Source organism: Phyllostomus discolor, chromosome 12, assembly GCF_004126475.2.
Source record: "Phyllostomus discolor isolate MPI-MPIP mPhyDis1 chromosome 12, mPhyDis1.pri.v3, whole genome shotgun sequence".
NCBI classification, from domain to species: domain Eukaryota; kingdom Metazoa; phylum Chordata; class Mammalia; order Chiroptera; family Phyllostomidae; genus Phyllostomus; species Phyllostomus discolor.
Window position 1 is genome coordinate 25343514 of NC_040914.2, and position 25481 is coordinate 25368994.

At 44.6% G+C, this 25481-nt stretch overlaps 2 protein-coding genes across 2 annotated transcripts; both read left to right on the forward strand.

The window, feature by feature from the left end:
• The first annotated feature begins 1385 nt into the window (after positions 1–1385).
• Positions 1386–22808, forward strand: LOC114510700 (leukocyte immunoglobulin-like receptor subfamily A member 4). Its single transcript, XM_036012903.1, has 5 exons — positions 1386–1446; positions 1593–1694; positions 21701–21976; positions 22121–22426; positions 22690–22808. The coding sequence occupies exons 1-5, from the start codon at positions 1386–1388 to the stop codon at positions 22806–22808; spliced, it is 864 nt and encodes a 287-aa protein (XP_035868796.1).
• A 125-nt stretch (positions 22809–22933) lies between these two features.
• LOC114510701 (leukocyte immunoglobulin-like receptor subfamily B member 5) lies at positions 22934–25263 on the forward strand. Its single transcript, XM_036013521.1, has 3 exons — positions 22934–22948; positions 23633–23799; positions 24903–25263. The coding sequence occupies exons 1-3, from the start codon at positions 22934–22936 to the stop codon at positions 25099–25101; spliced, it is 381 nt and encodes a 126-aa protein (XP_035869414.1). The 3' UTR covers positions 25102–25263.
• Positions 25264–25481: the final 218 nt, after the last annotated feature.

The window sequence follows — 25481 nt, forward strand, 5'->3', positions numbered from 1 at the left end:
GAATTTCCAGAAGTCTCTAAGGATCTGCCCCTCACCCCCATGGACTCAGACCCTCAGAGGGATAAATGAGAGTCTCTGTGGGGAGGTGGTGGGTGTGTCCACGGGGACAGGGGCTGAGTCCTGTGCCAGTTCAGGCTCCTCTGGAGGCTCTGACTTGGACATGCCCTTCCCCTCTCTGTGCCTCAGAGTCTCCAAGTGTAACAGGGGAGAATCATGGCCCAGAGCTTAGATTTCTTTTCAGCTCTATCTCCAACCTCCTGGGAGGGGCGACTCAGGGAATCCTGTTAGGATGTGTTACTAGGGGGACTGTCCCATATTTAGCCGTGACAGTGCACACTGCACAGTGCACAGGGGGGGATAAGCAGATAGTTCCTGGGGTTTCAGGCTCTTTCCCTCATTTCAGGTGCTCACTCAGAGGAGGGAACAAGGGCTAGAGTCAGACCTGGTTCAGGTCCCAGCTCAGCTGCTCCTGCTGAAGGACTGGTGGTCCCTTCTCTTTTCTGAGTGTCAGGGTCCATCCCTGGTCACCTCTTGCTCTCAGGCCTGTGGTGACATTAGGTGACAGAAAGGGTCACAGAGCTGGGAAAGGCAGAACCCCAGCTCAGCCCAACTCCCTTCCCTCTAGGAAGGCTCCATGACAGACCCTCTCTCTTGGTCCAACTGGACCCCACAGTAGCCTTAAGAGAAAAGGTGACCCTGATGTGTCAGTCACAGAGACCAAGGGACACTTTCCTTTGTCCATGAAGGGGTCAGCCCATTCTCTCCTCCACTGATTACTTATGTGCCCTGTGACCTCAGCTCTTCGGAGGACCTACAGGTGATACAGCTCACACCATACCTCCCCATAGCTGTGGGGAACCCTGGAGCCCTGGCCTCAGGTGAGAGGACACAAACTCTGTCCTCTCTGAGCTCACTCAGCTCAAGGGTCTGTCTCTTCAGTCTGAAACATTAAAAAATGGAGGAATTTAAGGGGCTCCATAGAGGAGGATATTGAGGAGCTGCTGACACCAACCCCTAATCCATGGACCCTGGTTCATCAGCTGTTGAGTTAGTGGATCTCTCAGCTGTAGGGGAATGAGGTTCTGGGCTCTGTCTCTCCGACAGAATGCAGAACACACCACTCAACCATTTCCTTATTGTGAGTATTTATTACTAATCCTGAGCTCTGGGGCACAGTAACCTCTGGTCCATAGTGAATCTTTGCTAGTTCAAAGACAACAAGATGCTGAGATGATCGAAGGAGGAGACAGGAACCTGGCAGAGTAGAGGCTGGGCTCATGACATGACCGTGTGAAAGTTACAGCCTGAGAAGTGGGGCACTGGGGAGCACAGACTCCAGGAGGGAGGCTTGTGTCTCCTCAAGTCCTCAGTCACACCCTTATATCATGATCCTCGGGGCAGCTGACAGCATCAGCCCATCACAGAACAAGTCAGACTCCAGGACTGGCAAGTGGGAGAACCCTCAGTTATGAGGCTGGATGCAGAAGGTCAGGTCCTGAGAGAGGGAGGCAGGCATGTTGGGTGGAAATCCAGAATTTGTGGTAACTTTGGTCTGCTCTGGTTTCTGTCACCTCTTTATCCACAATTCCTAGCCTCAGACCCCCAGGATTACACAATGGAGAATCCCATCCGGTTGGGCGTGGCTGGACTAATCCTCATCGGGTTCAAGGTGCTGCTGTTTCAGGCTTTGAACAGTGAGTGAAGGGCCCACAAAGGAACTGAGATGTGAACACAGAGGGGACAGGGCACGGTTCACATGGGGGAGCCATGGAGCCCATCTGATGACCCAGGAGGTGGTGAGGGACAGTCTGACCACAGGTGGGGAGAGTGTCTGCTGATGTGTCCAGGGCAGTGAACAAGGGAGACACTTTCCAGGGAGTGTCTCAGTGCTCCCTGTTTAGGGCAACTCCATTTTCTCTCCCATTGTCTGTTTTCTCTCCCATTATCTTTGCCCACTCTGTAATGACCCCTTACTTCTCTCACCCTTGTGACATAAGGGTTCCTCCCACGTCCGTGTTGGGGTCCACACATCTAAAACCTTATGCTCCCTTCCAGTTTCATGTAATAAAGTTTTCTTTATTTGTAATCACTACATGACCTGATGGACATTATCGAGTACTAACCTCCTCAGTTCACAGAACTTAATGTGGAACCACTCAATAAATAAATGGGAAAAATTAGATGTGACCCTGTGAAGATGAATACAGACTGATGCCACCCCCCTCTCCCACCCCACCATCCTTCTCATCTGCATCAGATGCCACGTGTCCCATTTCCCCAGAACTTCCCTCACTTGGTGTTTGGAGGAAGAGCATAGTGGGGTGCCACCTTAAAAAGTAATCTTTTTTAATAATGATATGATGTGTGGAATTTCCCAAAGTCTGAATATATATAAAGTGAAATATTATTCAACCAAGAGAAAAAGAACAAAATGAAAACAGAGGCATGGAACAGCCTGATGATGTCAGAGGGGAGGGAGGAGGGAAGATGGATGAAGTCAGGTGAGGGTCGTAGCCAAAGGCATACATGCAATACCCACAGACACAGACAACAGGGTGCTGAGAGTCAGAGGGATGGGGGGACAGAGGCTGGCAAGACCAGGCATAGGTTGGGGGAAACAGAGGTATCTGTAATAATACCAAAACTAAAAATGAAGAAAACATCCTGCCATTTGAGACAGCATAAATGAACCTTGAGGCCATTTTGTTAACTCAGCCAGATTACACAGTGGAATTATCAATACAGAAATATCTCACATATATGAGGAATCTACAAGAGCCAATCATGTACAAACAGAGTGTGGAATGGTGGTGACCACAGGAAGTGGGGGGAAAGGAGAGAAGTTGCTCAAAGAGCCTCGACTTTCAGTTATGAGATTAGCACATCCCAGGGCTTCACGTACAGCCTGATGAGTACTGTTAACCAGACTGTGTCACATACTGGAAAGGGGCTACCAGAGTGTATCTGAAATGTTCTCACCACAAAAAGTAAGTGGTAGTGATGTGACTTCTAGATACTATTGTTACCTAAGCTGAGGTGGTAACATTCTGCAACATATAGATGAATCCAATCCACCTACTGTATACCTTACACTTACACAATATTATATGTCAATGATATCTCAATAAATCCAGAAAAACTGTCTGCATTCTTGGTTCAAAAAACAATTAACTAAAGGAAAAACAAAAAATAATGTGATGTGGGAACAGCAAATGTTGGAGAGTTTTTTAGTCCACCTACATATGAATCCATTTACCTATCACCTGTGTGTCTATGTGTCTGCATGTCAGCCTCTAACTTTATCTCTCTAGCTGTTTATCTACCTACCTATTTATTCATTTATATATCTCCATCTGTCAATTATGTCTCTGGCCTCCAGAACTGAATCAATTTAAAAATTTTTTGTTGCCTGAACCCATGCATTTAGTTGTAATTTGTTATAACAACTTTACTGAGTTCCCTTTCCTTCTCTCTTTCTCCGTCTCCCCCTCTCTTCTCTCCAGAGAGAAAGAAGGAACTGGGTTTTCACTCACACACAACAAATGATTTCAGCAAAAACAAGTTCTGAAAATTTTCTTCTCTTCTAAAATGAACAAACTGTCCAGTGAACTGCTTTCACTTTGTCAGGAGATGAAAATATACAAGTGGTACTAGAACCAATAAATATTAGATAGGAGACAAATTTCATCTTTCTTCTGAAAATAGTTTTATATCATTAACTAGTTTATTAACTTGACCAAAGAATACTAAATGTCATAATCTGTACAATTAATGAGGATGAAATGGTAGCAAGCCATGTTAAATCAATACGTGATTGTAGAGCTTAGGAAAACTAAATGTGTCGCCTTGGACATGAGGGGTGTTGAGTGGTGTGACTCAAGTGAAACCCTCAGAACCTGCTATTTTTAAGGTAAAAAGTAGTCAGACCTCTTCCTGTGTGACAGGCACCTTGTGCCCAGTACAGGCTGTGGTGTGGGGACCCTGCCCACCACATCCTGTCACTTTGTCTCTTGAGCTTCACTTTGACAACTGAAAAACAAACCATCAAAAGCTCTGTTATAAAAATGTCCACTGAGAATTTACTCCTTTCCCAATGTAAGAACAGAACAAACCTGGTATGAGAAAGTAAATTCACTCTAGCCGTCACAGAATCCACAAGTCAGGAAAGCTCCTCTACTGTCCAGAGGTCCTGCTCACCCAGACAAAGACCAGCCTTGACCAGGAATGTGTACGTGTATCTAGGAGGCTTTTCTCAAAACCATGGGCCACCTACGTCTTCCATGATTCTGTCGGATTTGATGTGAATCCCTAGAGGTGGTGGAGAATTCAGCACTGGGTCATGGACAGCTCCACCCATCTGGAGCCCATGGAGATGTGTCTCTTGTCTGACATTTCTGTGTGTGTGTGTGTGTGTGTGTGTGTGTGTGTGTGTGTGTGGCTTTATTTTTTATTTTTATTCCCTTACAGTTTTTTTCAATTATCATGTTTTACCCTCCTCCATGCATCCCACCCCCCTCTCCTATGGGAATATATCTAAGAATCCCTATTCACCAATTCAAAGGAAATTATGCACCTCTATCTCCATAGCAGCACTATTTACAATAGCCAAGTGCTGGAAATAGCCCAGGGACTCACCAGAAAATGAGTGGATAAAATGATTGTGGAATATTTATGCAATGGAACACTATGCAACAGTAAGAGAGAAAGAGCTCCTGCCTTTCACAACAGCATGGATGGAACTGGAGGATTTGATGCTGACTCAAGTAAGGTAGTCAGTGAGAGACAAATACATGTGATCCCGTCTATAAGAGGAATCTAATGAACAAAATAAGCTAATGAAGAAAATAAAACCACAAGCATGGAAACAATGAACAGACTGACAGTGAACAGAGGGGAGGAGGAAAAGGGATAATAGTGGAAGAAATGAGTGAAAGAACATGTATGAACGACCCACAGACTTGAACAACAGTGTACAAATTCACTCTGGTAGTGGGAGATGAAATGGGCAAAGGAGAGAAGGGGGTAAATTGTACTAGAATAACTAAAAAATATATTTTGAAACTGCTTCCCACAAAGAAAAAAGGTATTTTTGCTAAAGAAAAAGTAATTGATTTACTCTTCAATCTGTTGTCCACCTAAGCATCAATTTTGTGTATAAAGTGAGGCAGGTGTGAAACTCACCTTGTTCCAGCTGGACAAGCACTCATGACAGAAAGACCAGGAGCTGCTGACTGCACTGCGAGAGTCTCTGTCATGATCACGTGACTCTGCACTGTGGTCTGACTCTGATCCTTCCTTCAGCTCTATTGGAGGAGGTATCTCTGCTTTTCACTTTCTCAAACTTCCCACGTCTACATCTAAGTCTGAATGTCTGGTTTCCTTTCCTCCATATCTCAGGCAGGGTGAATTCTGATCACACTTGTGGGGGTGGTGTTGGTATCACTAAGTTGCAAATGATGAAAGTGAAAGCAGCAGAAAACGCAGGCTGCTCCAGGGTCCCTCAACCATTCAGGATGAGGTATTGCAACAACTGACATTTAAGGTGCGGGAGGTGTTTTTTGGCCTCTACCAGAGCTCCCATGAATTACAATTTTTTCTGAATCCTCAATAGTCTCCAGAGTTTGAAGAGAAGGGTGACACCCAGCATCAAAGTGCTCTGAGGAGGGACAAACAACTCAAATGATTCACCCTAAGGAGAGGGAGAGAGAAAGAGCCACTTCTCCCAGAAACATAGTCAGGTGGAAACAGTGTGAGACATAGTCCACGCTGTAGGGAACACTGAGCTCTCCTGTGGGAGCAGAGTGTTTGCACAGACCCCAGGCTTGTGCCTGCCCCTCCTCATGGCTCCGTGTCATGGAGGCTCCTTGGGGCCTCCAGTCAACAAGGCAGGGAGGGAAAGTCACTCTTCACATACCCAAGGCAACCATCTCATCAACCACCTGCCTGGGTTCTGAGTCCCACACCCTTAGTCTCCTCTCCTGCTCACCTTCCACATCAGTCTTTCCAACTCTCCTTCAGAATCTCTCCATTTCTGCTCAAAATACTTCCATTCTCCTCTCTGAGTTTAGGGTAAACTGAGACTTTCTACTGAAGTGATGCTGGTTCATAATTATCTGCATGTGATGCTCAAAACACTGCTCTCCTTTCTGTTTCCCTCAACCAGGCAAGTGCAGCTACTCTGTGAACACACAGTCAGACACACACTCAATCACACTCACTGACACACACCTACACACACTCATTCACACACTCACATACACACATTCAAACACACACATACACTCTTGAAAACTCACTCTCACACACATACACTCAGTCCCACACATGCACATATTCACAGATACACAAACATACATACACACTTATGTATGCACTCATACATGTACACACAGTCACCCATATTCATACACAAATACACATACACACCACAAACTCACACACACACACTCACACATACTCACACTGACATCCACTCACTCATATACACTCACACATATACACACTTACACACAGAGGCAGATGCACACACACTCTCCTGTTGACCATAACTGTTTTGTTCCATATCTACTTTCTTAGAGTTTTAAGAACTAAGAAATTCCTTCCCAAGCACCCAGCTAAAAGCACAGGACAAGAAGTAACACTGAGATTTCCTCTCCTCCTTTCTCTTCTCTCCATGTGTTGTGACAGCTAAAAAATATGAATGCATTGCATGGAAAACCCATATAAGCCTTTCATCTAATATTTTGGACACACAGGATTGGAGTTCAATTACTGTTGACATTACACATTATTTACACATATTGTACTGCTCTAGTTCCTCTGTAACACAGCACATATGAGATTCATAACACAGTGTGACTGTAACAGTTCACTCCCTCATATTCCTTTCCTTCACACATTTAATCCAACATCCTTGTGCACTGGAGAGCTGGCCCATGACCAGCCCCCATCTCACCTTCCCTTACAGCTATCAGTCTTGTCTCTAGAGTTCCCTAGAATATTCTTTCCTCATAAGAATATTCTCACTCCCACTTCTTAAGATTGCACCTCATTTAACAGCTCTTCTCTCAGCCCTGGCCCTGTAGCTTACTTACTTGAAATGTCACTTCATACATCAAAAGGTTCTGAGTTCCATGCCCAGCCCAGGGATATATGAGAGGCAGCCAGTCCATATATATCTCTCTCTCATCAATGTCTGTCTTTCCCATCCTCTGTCTGTAAAATCAATAAATATATTCCTCAGTGAAGATAAAAAAACAGCTGTTCCCTCAAGTACAGTCTTGTCATGGTCCCAGGTCTTCTCATATATTCCCTCATTCCTCTTTTGTAAGTAAAATCACTTCCACTTTTGACTTAGAATGCTCACTTTCTGCTAAGAAGAGTACTCAAGGTAGGGAAAATCAGTCTCCTGGATCACAGATGTATTTCTGCAACAAATACCTGCCAGATCATAGGTGATCATCAGTAAATATTTGTTTATGGATGAGTCAAACACTGAAAGTTAATTCTCTTGGTAGGAGGTTAAGAAAATGAGGAGTCAGTGCTTTTGAGAGTCCGACTGCTGAGTCTTGAATTAGGACAAGGACCTGTGTCCTACCCTCTCTGACAAGAGCACAGACCAAGCAGAGGGTCCTGACAGTGAGAAGAGACCCCAGATATGGATGAGCATCTCTAGAGGGTGAGGAGTCCTCTTGAGCCCTCGTCATGGAAAAAACCCAGAGCCAGGCCCAGGGCGGAGCTATCCCCTTGCTGTGGGCCCACAGGGGTGAGAACCTAAAAAGGCAACAGCAGCCCCTGACTCACCACATCCTGTGTGTCTCTGTCCTTCTGGCCCCAGGGTTCATCCACATGCAGAACGGGAGCAATCAGAGCAGACGGCATGATGGCCATCTTCTCTGCTCTTCTCTTCCTCAGTCAATTGTGGTAACATGGGAATGGGGCTACAGGAGAAAACAGGGAGGTGACACTACCTTGTTTGTGGAGAACTGCAGCTTCAGACAGTTCCTGGGTTGGGACCCTAAGGGGACAGAATGAGCTCAAATGTCTGCGTGCAAATTTCTCACAAGGACTCTCCTCCAGGGCTGAGTCTTGGTCATAGGACCCATGTGCAAGCAGGAGAATCTGTACCCAAGCTTTATGTTTCATCCCTACTTCAGCCCCTGGGCCTGAAGATTCTTTCACCACTAACTGTGTATTTTCTCTCCCTGCCATGGCTCCCTCCACTCTCAGCACTGTGACATGAGGGTCCATCCCCCGTGGTGCTTTGGGTCTACACATCTAAAATCTCATGCCTTCCTCCACCTTCATCTAATAAATTTTTTAAAATTTCTAATAATCACATTACCGGATGAATGTTATTGAATTTTCAACAGTTCAGTTCACAGGACTTTACATAAATTCAATCACTGAATAAATGCAGAAAGTGAGACACACATGTGGAGAAAATAAACCTAAAGTGATGCCTATCACCCTCCCTGGACCCTGAAATTCTTTCTCTCCCCCTAGGTGCCACCAGCCTCATCTTCACAGAACTCCCATCACTTGGAACCAACAGAACAGTGTTTGAAGGGACAGCTTGGAGGAGTGTTGCCTCAGAAGAAAACACTTTCAGAATGCTCTCATGAGTGGTGTTTGGGAATGTCTGGGTGTCCATGGAATGAAATGTGATTCAGCCACAAGAGGGAAGGAAATCCTGCCCTTCATGAGAACACTGATGGAACCTGAGGGCACTATGCTGGGTGAGATCAGTCACACAGATGAGACTAAACCATCTCATGAATATGTGGAACCTGAAGTGTCCAAACGTATAAAAACAGAGGATGGAATGGTGGTTACCATGGTGACTGGGATAAAGGAGAGAAGTTGGTCAAAAAGCATTGACTTTCAGTTATGAGGTTACCTCTTCCTGGGGCCTCATGCACATCCTGGTAGGTACAGTTAAGAAGACTGTGTCATACACCAGGAAGTTGCTAAGAGAATGTATCTCCTATGTTCTCATCACAAAAAATAATAATTGTGTGACTTTTTTCTCTTACTTCATTTTTATTTTTCTTATTTTCTTATTGTTATTACATTACAATTGCCCCAATTTTCCCCCCTTTGCCCTCCTCCTCACATCACATCTCACACTCCCACTAAAGCTAAGAAGGTATCATTTTAGAATATTCAAATGTATTCAATCAACACATTGTCACAAAACACTTACATAATGTTACTTGTCAAGTATATGTCAGTAAACCTGGAAAAAATATATAAAAACAACTTACCTAAAAAGCAGAACAAGTAATGGAGCTAAGCAGAGCAAATGTTGAAATGTTTGTGAATCTAACTACCTGTGTACCCATTTATCTACCATCTCTATGTCTATGTATCTGTCTATATACCTATAGGTATTATACATATTACACATATATAAAATCTTCATCTGCCAATCAATCTGTCTGGTATCTGGATACTAATAAAAATAATTTCTGATCTCTTATACCACCCAGTTATATTTTCTTGTGGCAAACTTGTCAAACTAATAAATACTCTCTCCCTCTCTCTTGGAAGAAACCGAGTCTTGACTCATATGCAAAAATGATTTCAATAAAACAACAAAAAGACAGACATTATAGGTTTTCTTCTCTTCTAGAAATGCAGAATCAAGCTGTTTACTTTGCTGTATGTTTGGCAAGGGGTAAAATATATGCTTCTGGTATAAAGCCTAATAAATATTAGGTGAGAGGGATTTCATATTTCTCCTGAAAATAGTTTTATATTATTAATTATTATATGTTAGCTTTGCCAAGTAATATTGATTGTTATAAACTGAAGAATTAAGTTCAAAGATGGTGGCGTTGCTCGAGGGAGCATGATTCTCTGCTTCTGTGCAGGGGAGAGAAACTCGAGGATCGGTGGAGGAATGGAGCAAGTGGCCTAGGTTACTGAAACATTTTTGAAAACATGACATCAAAAATTATAGCAGACATTGAAAAACCAGATGGTAAGTTGACTGCTTCAGGACAACAGGGACCCAGGGATCAGCGTTGGGACCAGGGGATTACAGTCCCCAGGCCCGGTGCTCCCGGGTCTGTCTCAGGGCACCTGGGAGAGTAGAGCCGCTGCTTCCTCCCTGGACAACAGGGGTTGAGCAACACCAGGGGAGACCTTGTGGCTTGAAGGCACAGAGAGGGGAGTTAGACTGGGAGATAATCGCGCAGGGGCTGCGAGCACCCACCCATAGCCCTGGGAGAAATGAGTGCCTCCAGCCAGCATGACCAGGCGCAGCCTGGACGTGCACCCGCACCCCCAGCCCAGCCCGGTGGGAGTGTGGTTCTGTGGAAAACCCAGACCTCACAGCCCTGAATGAGGAAAGGGCACAGGGGTTCTCGGAATTCTGGAGCCTGCAGTGGTGAACTGTGGAAGCGCGCGCCCCCTCGGGAATCCTGACTCTCACGCTGTGAACCCGGAAGGGATGCGCGCTTCTAAGCGCTGAGTTCCTAGAGCCCAAAACTGAAAAATTTGGTGGATGGGCGCGCCCCTTTATGATACCCAGAGCTTGCACCGTGAATCCAGAAAAGACACAGGTGCTTCCCGAGAACATAGCACCTGCTGTGGTGAAATCTGGAGGAAGGGCACATCTCCTTGTGATCCCGGCAGCTTGCATCGTGAAACCAGAAAAGACACAGGAGCCCTGGGAGCCAGGGAGACCGCAGCAGTGAGCTCCAGAGAGCGTGCTCAGGAGCGCCCAGGGTCCTGTAGGGAAAAGTCAGATTGGCTCTGGGGAGAGCGCCCTGCTGGCCCTGGGGAGAGTACCCCAGTGACTTACTGAGTTTTGACTGGGAAGAGTGATAAGCATTTCAAATACCCCTCAGACTGCTGAAGCCAGCAAGACCAGAAAAACTGGTCTGGCCAGTTAGAAACCAACAAGAGGATTTTTTATTTTTGTTTTGTTGGGTTGTTTTTTGGGGTTTTTTTGGGGGGGGCTGTTGTTGGTTGATTGATTTTATCTTGTGTTTTAACTGACTTTTTATTTTTCAATTTCTATTATTTTTATATCTCTCAATCCTTATGTTTCTCTTCCACTCATCATAGTATTATTCCTTACACTCCAAATTTATCTCTCCTGCACTCCATCTTCTGCTTTTTTCCCTTTTTTTTTTTTGAGCTTGCAACTTACTGCAAATTTATATTATCTTTTTCTCGCTTTTCTGACATTTTTAATTTTAATAGTATTTTGGTATTCTTTTTCTTTCTATATAATCTTTGTTTTGCTTGGCTGGTTATACTGTCATCTGATAGGTTCCCCCTGTTATCTCAGTCACAGTGTGTTGATAATTTACTATCCTTCATTTGTGTTCCAATAGTACACCTCTCAAGATTCTATACTCTTTATTCTTGTTATCTAGATCTCATAGATTCTGCCATGTGATTTTTGCTTTAATATTACTGTAAATAAGACCTAGTTCATACAATTGTAAACACTGCTCAACACACCTACCTGATCTCAGCCCACTTCGCAATTTCCTGAACTATATTATTATGGGGGTTGTCTCTATTCTTTTACACATTACTCCTATTTACCAATCTTTATTTCAACCCTACATCAGAATCTGACCTCCCACAGCCTCACAGCTTTCTAGATCCAACTAACAACCCTCTCGGCCCCAATAAGAGTCTTCCCTTCTTTCCATCCTTTCTAAACCATGACTAATGGGGTGGAGATCGCAGTTAACACTATAAGTATCCAAAGGATATCCCATCTCTTCTCTAACGTCTGCTAATGTAAATATCAGAGAATTCTCTCTTGCTGTCTTAAACCATTTTGCCTCACTCCTCCAACTAATCACAAAAAAAGAGTAGGGGGAAGTTGTGAACACCAGGATACATGAAGGAGACTGCATCACTGAATCTCACAGGTATTCTACCACAGAAGTTCACACCATAATCACAAGGAACCACAACAGACCAATTTAAGAAACAGAGGCTAACAATAATAATCCCACGAACAATGAGAAAACAAAGAAACAATCCCCAAATGAAGGGAAAGGAGGAAGCTTCAGAAAAAATGCTAAATGAAATAGAGGCAACTCAACTATCAGATATTGAGTTCAAGGAAATGATCATCAGGAAGCTCAATGAACTCACAATGAGCTACCAGAAACTGGAGGGAAGCTACAACGATCTTACAGAAAACTATATAAACATGAAAAAGGAAATAGAAACTCTCAATAAGGGCCAAGAGGAAATGAAGAATACAATTTCTGAACTCAAGAACACAGTAGAAGGAATCAAAAGCGAGATTGATGAAGCAGAAGATCGGATTAGTGAGCTAGAGGACAAAGTAGAAAAGAACACCCAGAAACAGGAAGAAAAGGAAAAGAGGCTCAGAAAGAATGAAGAGGGATTAAGAGAAATGCAAGGCAATATGAAACATAATAATATGCATATAATAGGGATACCAGAAGGAGAAGAAGAAGAGCAAGGGATAGAAAACCTATTTGAAAAAGTAATGATGGAAAACTTCCTTAATTTGATGAGAGAAAAAGTCACACAAATCCAGGAAACAGAGGGTCCCAATCAAGAGGAACCCAAAGAGACCCACCTCAAGACACATCATAATGAAAATGGCAAAATTTCAAGACAAAGAGAGAATCTTAAAGGTATCAAGGAAAAAAAACAGGAAGTTACATACAAGGGAGCCCCAATAAGGCTAACAGCTGACTTCTCAATGGAAACACTCCAAGCCAGAAGAGAATGGCAAGAAATACTCCAAATAATGAGAACCAGAGGTCTGCAGCCAAGGCTACTATACCCAGCAAGGCTCTCAATCAAGATAGAAGGCCAAATAAGAAGCTTCTCAGACAAAAGAAGTCTAAAAGAATACACCTCCACCAAACCAGCTCTGCAAGAGATTCTAAAGGGACTGCTTTAAGGAAAGGAAGAGAAAGAGAGGAGAGAGGAACACACGTACATAAAAGACAATGAATAAGTACCTATCAATAATAACCTTAAACGTAAATGGATTAAATGCTCCAATCAAAAGACATAGAATAGCTGAATGGATAAGATAAAATGGCCCACATATATGCTGCCTACAAAAGACCCACCTCAGGATAAAAGACCTACACAGGCTGAAAGTGAAGGGCTGGAAACAAATCTTCCAAGCAAATGGGCAGGAAAAAAAAAGATAGGGTAGCAATACTCATATCAGACAAAATAGAGTTCCAAAAAAGGTCCATAAAGAGAGACCCAGAAGGTCACTTCATAATACTCAACAGAAGAATTCACCAAGAAGATATAAATATTGTAAATATATATGCACCCAACATAGGAGCACCCAAATACATAAAGAAAATCTTAGAGGACTTCAAGAAAGATATGGACAGCAACACAATTATAGTGGAGGATTTTAACACCCCACTATAAAAAAAATGGACAGATCTTCCAAACAAAATATCAACAAAGATATTGTGGCATTGAACAATACCCTAGATGAAATGGACTTTACTGATATATACAGAGCCCTCCATCCAAAAAAAGCTAAATACACATTATTTTCAAATGTACATGGAACATTTTCAAAGATAGACCACATGATAGAACACAAAACAAGCCTCAACAATTTCAAGAAAATTGAAATCATACTAAGCATTTTCTCCAATGACAAGGGACTGAAGCTAGAAAACAACCCCAAGGGAAAAAAAACCCAAAACACTCAAAATCATGGATACTAAATAGCATTCTATTAAACAATGAATGGGTCAAGAATGATATTAGGGAAGAAATCAAAATGTTTCTGGAAACAATTGAAAATGAATTCACAACAACCCAAAACTTATAGAACACAGCCAAGGCAGTCCTGAGAGGGAAGTTCATAGAGATACAGGCCCACCTAAAAAACTTAGAAACATTCCAAACAAACAACCTAACCCTACGTCTACAAGAACTCGAGGAACAACAACAAAGGCAGCCCAGAGCAAGCAAAAGGAAGGAAATAACCAAGATCAGAGCAGAATTAAATGGCATAGAGGCTAAAAGCACAATTCTAAGAATCAGTGAATCCAAGAGCTGGTTCTTTGAAAAGATAAACAAAATCAACAGGCCTTTAAGCAGACTCATCAAGAAAAAAAGAGAGAAGACCCAAACAAACACAATCAGGAATGAAAGAGGAGAGATTACAATGGATACCATAGAAATACAAAGGATTGTAAGAAATTACTACAAAGAACTGTATGCCAAGAAATATGAAAACCTAGGTGAAATGGACCACTTTCTAGAAAAATATAATGTTCCAAAACTCAATGAAAAAGAAGCAGAAAGCCTGAACAAACCAATAACACAAAAGAAATTGAAGCAGTAATCAAAAAACTCCCAACACACAAAAGCCCTGGACCAGATGGTTTCACAGGAGAATTCTACAAAGCATTTAAAGAAGAGCTAACCCCTGTCCTTCACAGACTATTCCAAAAAATCCAGAAAGATAGGAGACTCCCAAACTCTTTTTATGAGGCCATCATCCTAATTCCAAAACCAGATAAAGACAGAACAAAGAAAGAAAACTTCAGGCCAATATCGCTGATGAACATTGACGCTAAAATCCTCAACAAAATACTGGCAAATAGCATCCAATACATTAAAAACATCATACACCATGACCAAGTGAGATTCATTCCAGGGATGCAAGGATGGTTCAATATTCGCAAGTCAGTAAATGTAATACATCACATAAACAAAAGCAAAGGCAAAAATCATGTGATCCTATCAATAGATGCAGAAAAAGCATTTGATAAGATACAGCACCCATTTATGATAAAAACACTCAGCAAAGTGGGAATAGAGGGAGCATTCCTCAACATAATAAAGGCCATATATAAGAGACCTACAGCCAACATCATACTCAATGGGCAAAAATTAAAATGTTTTCCACTAAGATCAGGAACAAGACAAAGTGTCCGCTTTCACCACTTCTATTCAATATAGTACTGGAAGTTTTAGCCACAGTGATCAGACAAGAAAAAGAAATAAAAGGCATCCAAATCAGAAAGGAGGAAACAAAACTGTCACTGTTTGCAGATGACATGATAGTGTACATAGAAAATTCTATAGACTCCACCAAAAAACTGCTTGACCTAATAAATGAATTTGACAAAACAGCAGGATACAAAGTCAATATCCAGAAATCAAAGGCATTTCTGTACACCAACAATGAAACAGTAGAAGCAGAAATCAAGTACAAATCTCATTTGAAATAGCAAGAAGAAAAATAAAATAGCTAGGAATAAACCTAATCAAAGAGGTAAAACACGTGTATTTAGAAAACTACATAACACTCAGGAAAGAAATCAAGAAAGGTACAAACAAATGGAAACATATGCCGTGTTCATGGATTGGAAGAATTAATATAATCAAAATGTCCATACTACCCAAAGCTATTTACACATTCAATGCAATTCCTATTAAAGTACCAATGGCTTATTTCACAGACATAGAACAAACACTTCACAAATTTATATGGAACCATAAACAACCCCGAATAGCTGCTGCAATTTTGAGAAAGAAGAGTAAAGTAGGAGGGATCACAATACCCGACACTAAACTATACTACAAGGCCACTGTAATCAAAACAGCCTGGTACTGGCATAAGAACAGGCACATGGACCAATGGAACAGAACAGAGAGCCCAGAAATAAACCCAACTGTCTATGGTCAACTAATATTTGACAAAGGGGGCAGCAACATAAAATGGAATAAAAATAGCCTCTTCAACAAATGGTGTTGGGAGAACTGGACAGCTACGTGCAAAAAAAAATGAAACTTGAGCACCAACTTACACCTTATACAAAAATAAATTCAAGGAAGATAAAAGACTTAAATATAAAACGTGACACCATTAAAGTCCTAGAGGAAAACATTGGCAGGAAAATCTCAGAAATTTCATGCAACAACATTTTTACTGATATGTCCTCTAGAGCAAGGGACATAAAGGTAAGAGTAAACAAATGGGACCTCATCAAAACAAAAAGCTTCTGCACAGCTAAAGAAAACAGTATCAAAATAAAAAGAAAACAAACTGTATGGGAAAACATATTTGCCAATGATACCTCAGACAAGGGTTTAATCTCCAAAATACATAAAGAACTTACACAACGCCACTCTAAGAAAACAAGCAACCCAATTAAAAAATGGGCAAAGGACTTGAACAGACACTTCTCCAAGGAGGACATAAAGAAGACCCAAAGACACATGAAATGATGTCCAATTTCGCTGGCTATCAGAGAGCTGCAAATTAAAACCACAATTAGGTACCACTTCACACCAGTCAGAATGGCCATCATAAACAAAGCAACAAACAAGTGTTGGAGAGGTTGTGGAGAAAAGGGGTCCCTAGTGCACTGTTGGTGGGACTGCAGACTGGTACAACCACTATGGAAAACAGTGTGGAACTTCCTCACAAAACTTAAAATGGATCTGCCTTTTGACCCAACAATTCCACTGCTGGGACTCTATCCTAAGAACACTAAAACACCAATACAAAAGAACCTATGCACCCCAATGTTTAGCACCACAATTTACAATCGCTAGGTGCTGGAAGCAACCTAGATACCCATCAGTACATGAATGGATCAAAAAACTACAGTACATTTGCACAATGGAATTCTATGCAGCAGAAAGAAAGAAGGAGCTCCTACCCTTTGCAACAGCATGGATGGAGCTGGGAAGCATTATGCTAAGTGAAATAAGCCAGGCAGTGAAAGACAAATACCATATGATCTCACCTTTAACAGGAACCTCAACAACAAAACAAACAAGCAAGCAACATATAGCCAAAGACACTGAAATAGAGAACAGGCTGACAGTGGCCAGAGGGGAGAGGGGAGGGAATTTCAGGGGAGAATGGGAAGGGTTTACAGGAACAAATTTAAAGGACACATGGACAAAAACTAGGGGGAGGGTTGTAATGGGAGGGAAGTGGGGAGGGTTGGGTGGGTGGGCTGGATTGGGAGTAAAAGGCAGAAAACTGTACTTGAACAATGATTAAAATAAAAAATAAATAAATAAATAAACGAATAAATGAATAAATGAGTAGATAAACTGAAGAATTGTTATGACTTGCCAATAACAGCAAGATAAGTTAAAATCTTCCTAGGATTGTGTAGTTTTGCAAAATTAAACATGACACTTTAGACATGAGGTCTGTTGAGTGATGTGACTCAGGTCAGTCCCTCAGCACCTGCTATTTTTAGGGTGTGAAGACCAGGTCTTCTTCCTGTGTGACAGGCACCTCGTTTCCAGTACAGACTGTGGTGTGGGGACCCTGCCCACCACATCCTGTCACGTTGTCTCTTGAGCTTCACTTTAACAACTGAAAAACAAACCATGAAAAGCTCTTCTATAAAATTGTCCACTGAGACATTACCCCTTTTCCCAATGCAAGAACGGAACAAACCTGATACAACAAAATAAATTCACAATAGCCATTACAGAATCCGCAAGACAGAACAGCTATCCACTGTCCAGAGTTCCTGCTGACCCAGACAGAGTCCAGCCTTGACCAGGAATGTGTACGTGTTCTAGAAGGCTTTCCTCAAAACATGAGCCACCTGCATCTCTCCTGATTCTGTCCTATTTGTATGTGAATCTCAAAGATGGAGGAGAATTCAGCACTGGATTGTGGACAGCTCCATCCCCAATTTGGATCCATGGAGATGTGTCCCTTGTCTGATGTTTCTTTCTGTATGTGTGTGTTTAACTTTATTTTTTATTGTCATTCCCTTACACTTGACCCAGTTTTCCTCCTTTGCCCTCCTCCCTCAACCACCCCACACCACTCTCCCATGGGAATATACTCTAAGAATCCTAAATCACTATTTCAAAAGAATTTATGCACCCCTAATTTTGTAGCAGCACTATTTACAATAGCCATGTGCTGCAAACAGCATAAATGCCCACCAGTCGATTATTGTATCAAAACACTGTGGGACATTTACACAAAGGAGAACTGTGCAACAGAAAGAAAGAAGGAAGCCCTACTGCTTGCTACAGCATACTTGGAATTGGAGAATAATATGTTAAGAGCAACAGACCAGTCAGTGAAAGACAAATACATGTGATCTTAAATATAAGAGGAATCTATTGAACAAAATAAACTAATGAAGAAAATAGAACCACAGGCATGGAAATATGAAACACACTGACAGTGACCAGAGGGGGAGGGGAGAGGAATAATAGTGGGAAAAAAAGGGAAAGATTAGTCAGAGAACATATATGAATGCCCATGGGCATGGACAAGAGTATGTTTCTGCTCCCACTCTTTCTGTGGAAGCAGAAAGAGTGGGATGGGCAGAGGAGGGCAAAGGGTGAAAATTGGGACAACTATAATAGAATAACAATAAAAAAAATTTTTAAAAACATCCCACAAAGAAAAAAGATGTTTTCTACATTTTTGGTAAGGAAAAAGTAATTGATTTAATCTTCAGTCTGTCATGCATCTAGCATTAATTTTGTGTATGAAGTGAGGCAAGTGTGGAATTCTACTTGTTCCACAGACTCCTCCAGCTGACCCAGCACTCATGATGGAAAGACTAGGATCTTCCCACTGCACAGCGAGGGTCTCTGTCATAATCACCTGACCCTGCACTGTGGTCTGAGTCTGATGCTTCCCTGTGCTCCATTAGACAGGGTATCTCTGCATTTTTCTTTCTCAAACCTCAAGTGTCTCCACCTCAATCTGAAAGCCTCCATGGCTGGTGTATCTCAGTGGACTGAGCATGATTTGTGAACCGAAGGGTTACAGGTTTGATTCCCAATCAGGGAAGTGGGCCCGGGTTGTGGGTCAGGTCCCTGGTGGGGGCAGCATGTGAAGGCAACCACACATCAATGCTTCTCTCTGTCTCTCTCTTTCTTTGTTCCTTCCCCTCTCTCTAAAAATAAATAAATAAAATCTTTAAAAAAATAATAAATCTGAATGCCTGGTTCCCTTTCCCCCAAATCTCAAGTAGCATGAATTCTTCCAAACTCATAGGGGTGGGGTTGGTATAACCGGGCTAGGAATGAGGGAAGTGAGAGCAGCAGATGAAGCAGGCTCCTCAAGGGTCCTTCAGTTATTAAGGATGTGGTATTGCAACAACTGACATTTAAAATGTGGGGGTGTTGTTCTGCCTCTAACAGAACTTCCAGGAATGACACTTTTTCCTGAATCCTGAATAGTCCCCACAGTTTGAAGAGGAGGTGACACCCAGCATCAAAGTGCTCTGAGGAGGGAGAGACGACTCAAATGATTCACCCCAAGGAGAGGGAGAGACAAAGAGCCCACTTCTCCCACAAACACAAAGTCAGGTGGAAACTGTGAGACGTAGTCCCCACTGGAGGAAGCATGGACCTCTCCTGTGGGAGCAGAGTGTTTGCACAGACCCCAGGCTCATCCCTACCCCTCCCCTTCACTCCCTGTCATGAGGGCTTCTTGAGGTCTGCAGTCAACAAGGCAGAGAAGGAAGGTCACCCTTCATGTCCCCCCTGCAGTGGTCACATCCACCACTTGCCTGGGTTCTGAGCCCCACACCCTCAGTTTCATCTGCTTTCCCTCCACATCAGTCTTTCCAACTTTCCCTCAGAATCTGTCCATTTCTGTTCAAAATCCTTCCATGCTCCTCAGTGATTTTAGAGTCAGTTTAGAATTTCTACAGTGGTGATGGTTGTTCATGATCATCTGCATGTGGCCCTTCAACCACAGCTCTCCCTTCTGTTTCTCTCGACCAGATGGGTGTGGTTACTTGTGAACACACAATCATACACACATACAATCATACTCACTAATGAACACTAACTCACTCACAGACTCATACACATATACCTCACAGATACGTTCACACATGCACACAGCCACACATACACTGACATCCATTCACACATATACACTCCCACACATACACACTTACACACAGACACACTCACACCATCTCCTATGGACCATCTGTTCTCCTCCATCTCTGCTTTCTTAGAGTTCTGTAGAACTAGCAAATTCCTTCCCAACACTCCAGCTAAAAGCAAGGGACAAGATGTAACACTGAGATTTCCTCTCCTCATTTCTCTTCTCTACATGCATTGTGACAGCTAAAAAATATGCATATAATGTGTGCTCAATCCATGTAAGCTTTTCATCTAATATTGCTGGATACAGGAGTGCAGCTTCAGTTACTACTATTAGACATTATTTACACATATTGCATTACTCTAGTTCCTCTGTAACACATGGCATGTATGAGATTCATAACTCAGTCTGACTATAACAGTTCATTCCTGTATATACCTTTCCCTCACACACTTGATCCATCATCCTTAGGTGGTGAGGAGCCAGCCCATGACCAGCCACCACCTCACCCTCCCTTACTGCTGTCAGACAGTGTCTGTCTGTACAGTTCTCTATGATATTCTTTCCTCTCAAGAGCATTCTCACTCCCACCTCCTAGGAGTCCACCTCATTCAATAGCCCTTCCCTCAGCCCTGGCCCTGGTGACTCACTTGCTTGGAGTGTCATCCCATTCACCAAAACGCTGTGAGTTCCATCTTCAGTCAGGACATGTACGGGGTGGGGGAGGGTGACCAATCAATGTTTTTCTCTGTCATCAATGTCTGTCTGTCTCTCCCTTCCTCACTCTATAAAACCAACAGACATATTCTCTGATGAGGGTAAAAGAAAAACAGCTCTTCCCTAAACCACAGACTTGTCATAGTCCCAGGAGTTCTCATATTTTCTCTCATTTCTCCTTTGTAAGCAAAGCCATTTCCACTTTTGGCTTAGAATGCTCATTTTCTGCTGAAAAGAGTTCTCAAGATACAGAAAATCAGCCTCCTGGATTACAAATGTATTTCTGGTTCTGACACAAGTATTTGGCTGCACTCGCTGATCAGTAAATATTTGTCTATGGACAAGTCAAAGATGAAAAGTAAACACTATTTTGGGGATGTTGAGAAAATGAAAAGCAAGTTCTATTTAGGGTCAGGTTGTGGAGGGTGGACAGAGGACCAGAGCCTGGGTCCCACTCTCTCTGAGCAGGAGCACAGACCAGGCAGAGGGTCCTGGGAGAAGAGACCCCAGATCTGGGCTGAGACTCTCCTGATGCCTCATGTCCTCCTGAGCCCTCATCATGGAAAAACCCAGAGACAGGCCCAGGGCGGGGCCATCCCCTTGCTGTGGGTCCACAGGGGTGGGAACCCAGAAGGGCGACAGTAGCCCCTGATGCACCACATCCTGTGCGTCTCTGTCCTCTTGTCCCAGGGTCTCGTCCGCCTGCAGGGCAGGAGCACTCAGAGCAGACGGCACCATGTCCATCCTCCCCGCTCTTCTCTGCCTCGGTCAGTTTTGCATACAAGGGGACAGGGCAACAGGAGGGGATGGGGCAGCTGCACATGCTCATTTATGGGGGCCCTCAAGCTGAGGCAGCTGGAGCAAATGAGGCCATAATAGAAGGGAATCAGCTCAGACATCGGATGCAAATCTGATAGGGACTCTCTTCCAGGGCTCAGTCTGGGCCAGAAAACCTGTGAGCAGAAAGGTGAGTCCTCCCCAGTCTCCCCATCCCTACTCCTATTTCATCCCTGGGGTCCAGGAGGGAGCACGGGCATCCTGGGATGAGGTGATTAAAGATGAAGGAGATGGGCTGAACTGTGGAATAAGGGGTGAGGAAGGCCTTTCTAATGCAGACTCTGATTCCTCCAGGGACTCCCCCCAAACCTACCATCTGGGCTGAGCCAGGCCCCCCCATACCCTGGAGTATCCCTGTGACCATCTGGTGTCAGGGGACCCTGAAGGCCCAGGAGTACTGTCTGTATAGTGAAAAAAATGATACCTCCTTGGACACACAGAAACCACTGTGGGCAAGGGACAAAGCCAAGTTCTTCATCAAGAATACCCAGGCAGGGAGATATCATTGTAAATACCTCAGTCTTGCTTGCTGGTCAGAGCACAGTAACCCCCTGGATCTGGTGGTGACAGGTGAGGAGACACCAGGGGTCCCAGCCTCAGTCTCTGCCCTCAGGTAGGGGTATGCTCTCAGGGGGTCTCCCCGTTACAGCCCAGCCTTGGGGGACATGATGGAGGTGTGAGCCCCATTTAGCTTGCTGCCTTTTTCTCTCCTAGGACTCTACTCCAGCAAAATGAACCTCTCAGCCCTGCCCAGCCCTGTTGTGACCTCAGGAGGGAATGTGACCCTCCAGTGTGTGTCACAGATGCAATTTGACAGGTTTGTTCTGACTAAAGAGGGAGAAGACAGGCTCTCAAAGACTCTGGACTCGCAGCGACACTCCAGTGGGCAGGTCCAGGCCTTGTTCACTGTGGGACCTGTGACCTCCAACCACAACTGGACTTTCAGATGCTATGGCTATTACAGGATCAGGCCCCTGGTGTGGTCTGACCCCAGTGAATCCCTGGAGCTCCTGGTCTCAGGTGAGGGGCCCCTGATCCTTTTGTCTCTGAGCACAGTCAGCTCTAGGTTCAGACATCTGGAATTGGATGAGGGTGAGGGTCTCTGGGAGATGGTCACTCAGCATAGATCTGCCCACAGAGACCCTCCCAGTCCTGCCCACATGTCCCCCTCACCTGGGTTTAAAAAGTGGTATGTAGGCAGATGTAGCAGAAGAATGTGACTGATTTGCCCACTCCAAGATTAGTCCCAGACCCCCCCCGCCTGCTTCTGTCCTCATTCCCAGGACCCTCTGGAGGCCCCGGCCTCCCACCCACAGGGCCCATCCCCACAGCTGGTGTGTTCCTGAGAACTCTGCTCAGAAGGAGCACAGAGCAGCCCCAGGAAGTTCTGATGGTCCATTAGGGGGTCTCGTGTCCCTCAGATACTTGGGGATGGGTTTGTGTCCCAGGGGCTAGGAATCAGGCAGAGATGCCAGAAACCACAGTGTCCCCAGGGCTCTGAGGCTGGCAGGTGACAGAGGGGTGGGCATGGCAGCAGAACATGTTGGGCCCCAGGCTGAGGGAGGGGCCAGGCTCAAGTAGGGAGAAAGCAGCCCTCACCCCTTACCCACATTTTAAACTTCCAGGAGGCTCTAAGGATCCAGAAACCTCACTCACAGGTAAGGGAAGGTCTCTGTAGGGAGCTTCTGGGTCCTGATTCATTTTGCAGCTCTGCTGCTGTGGAGCCTGGGATCCCTTCTCTTCTCTGAGTGTTGGGTTCATGTCTGTCCATCCTGTCCCCTCCTGTCCACAAGCCTTCAGTGACATTAGGTGACATAAGGGACCTCACAGAGCTCAGGAAGGCTGAGCCCCCAACCAACCAGATCTACCCAAGGAGGCATCAGAGTTCACAGCACACCCCTGTCCACTCTGTGTCTCTGCTGTGCTAGGGGTCAGGTAGTAAGAAGAACCCTCAGCTCCAGGTGAGACAGGAGAGGCCCCCTGCAGATGAAGAGCCCAGAGGTTGGAGCTGATAATCACCTAGGGCAACAGGAGGGCAGCACAGTGAACCCATGTCCTGGGGCCCAGTCCCAGCCCCACTCTGGCCAGGCTGGGTGCCTAGGGAACGGGGCTAACCTCTTTAAACCACACAGGTCTGGGTGGTGAGTCAGCCATGCCTGGTGCATGTGGGTTGTGAGGTTAGAGGAGATGAACAACAGACCCCAGCATGTGCCTCACACACAGTAGGTACTCATTAAATGGCACCTTTGGCTCATTTATGATGTTACTCCTGCCCAAGGTCTCCAGTGGTACTGGAATGTGCTGATTGGGGTCTCAGTGGCCCTCGTCCTGCTGCTCTTCCTCCACCTCTTCCTCCGACACTGGCATCAGAGCAAAGGTAAGATATCAGATGAGTAGGGGACAGGGTGACATGGGTCACAGAAAAGAGGGGCTCAGAGCACCTGCCACAGGAAAAACAAATAGATGGAGAAGGTCAGCTGAGCAACAGATTTCTCCAGAATCTCACATCAGAAATTCTAGAAAGAAAACACACAATGTACAAATAAATGTAAGTTAATTTTTTATCATTTTTAATCTCTTGAAATATGAAAGATGCACAAGTGTATTAAGGTTTCCTTCTTTCCTCTGGAATCACATGGGGAGGGGTGCAAACTAGAGCAGGGCTTAGATTGCCCCTCTTGACCAGCTGAGACAAAGGAAGGGACAGCTGCCCTGGGGGAGGGGGGCATAATGATTTCAGGAAGCCATAGGAAAGAAGGTAGCCTGGGAGGGTGTGGGGGTTCAGGGTGAAAGGGACTGAAATCCCAGCTGTGTGACCTGGCCTCTCACCTCACCCTGGGTTAGTAGTCCATCTAGGATCAGGCAGGTCTGAAGCCCAGAGATCTTGGGGACCCTGCCAGGAGACACACCCTGTTCTGCCCCAACAGATGTTGCCCTGAAGGAGCCTCATTCTGGGGAGGGCATGGAGCTAGACCCTCAGGTGAGAGCCCTGCTCCTGTCCAGGACACTAAGGACCTTCCTGTTGCCCCATTCACTCCAATGGTCACTTCCTTGTCCTCATCTCCCACCCAGTTCTCATCAGCACCCACAATGACCTCTCCTTCTGGGTACCAGGTCATCCTGCTGTGAACTCACTCCTCCAACTTTCCTGTGACCTCATGTCCTCTCCTGGGTGGACCCCTGTGCTGACTTCTCATCCTCTGTCTGACCTTGTGCAGCCCCGGGTATCAGAAGGAGGCATGAATGAGTGAACCCCCACAGGCCCCAGGTTCCTGTCATTCATTCATGCAGCAGCTGTGATGGGAGCTTACTGGTTACCAACTCCATGTCAGTGCCACAGTGCATCCCTGAGCAGCCTGTCCCCACCCTCCTCCAGCTCCCCTGTGGATGAGGGAGACACCTGCAAATAGGCAGATGGTGTCCTGGAGAGCTAAGTGCTGTGAAGGAAAAAAAACAAGACCAGGGGGTAGTGTGGGTGGAGAGGGGGGAAGAACAGACTTCCCCAACCCCAACCACCTTTTGCCCCTCTCACTGTCTCCCTGCTCCAGGCTACTGCCTCTGCTACACCTCAGGATGTGACCTATGCCCAGCTGAACCACTTGGCCCTCAGACAGGAGACTAATGCACTCCCTTCCTCTGCATCAGAGGACCCCCCAGATAAGCCCAGTGTGTATGCTGCTCTGGCCATCCACTAGCCCAGGAAGGACCTGGACCCCACACTCTGGGCAAGGGGTCCTGCAGGGACCCCAGAAGGTACAGATCTGCCCCCAAAGATTCTCAGCTAGTGACCCCAGTCAGCCTGGAAACCTGATATGGACTGTCAGTAGCTTCTGGGGTCTTCTAGGGGTACCCTGATTCTATACCCAATGATAACCATCTTTATTTGGGAAATAAAGCAAACAGACTTCTGAATACTTCAACATGTGAACCAAAAAAGAAGTGAATGCATTAGATTAAATGATCATGTGTAAATATTACACATCAATCCTGTGAAATGAGAAAAGTAAAAACCATGAATGTGTTAGAAAATAAAAGCTTTTAAAAGTTACTGGCCTAGGCTATTATATCAAGAATT

What these genes read in the sequence shown, in the direction of transcription:
- LOC114510700 (XM_036012903.1), top strand. Translation starts at nt 1,386, where the DNA reads ATGATCCTCGGGGCAGCTGACAGCATCAGCCCATCACAGAACAAGTCA. An exon ending in GCTGTTTCAGGCTTTGAACA is followed by an intron (nt 1,695 to 21,700) that starts GTGAGTGAAGGG and finishes TGATTCCTCCAG; the next exon opens with GGACTCCCCCCAAACCTACC. An exon ending in CCTGGATCTGGTGGTGACAG is followed by an intron (nt 21,977 to 22,120) that starts GTGAGGAGACAC and finishes TTTCTCTCCTAG; the next exon opens with GACTCTACTCCAGCAAAATG.
- LOC114510701 (XM_036013521.1), top strand. An exon ending in AAAGGTAAGATATCAGATGA is followed by an intron (nt 23,800 to 24,902) that starts GTAGGGGACAGG and finishes GGGGAAGAACAG; the next exon opens with ACTTCCCCAACCCCAACCAC.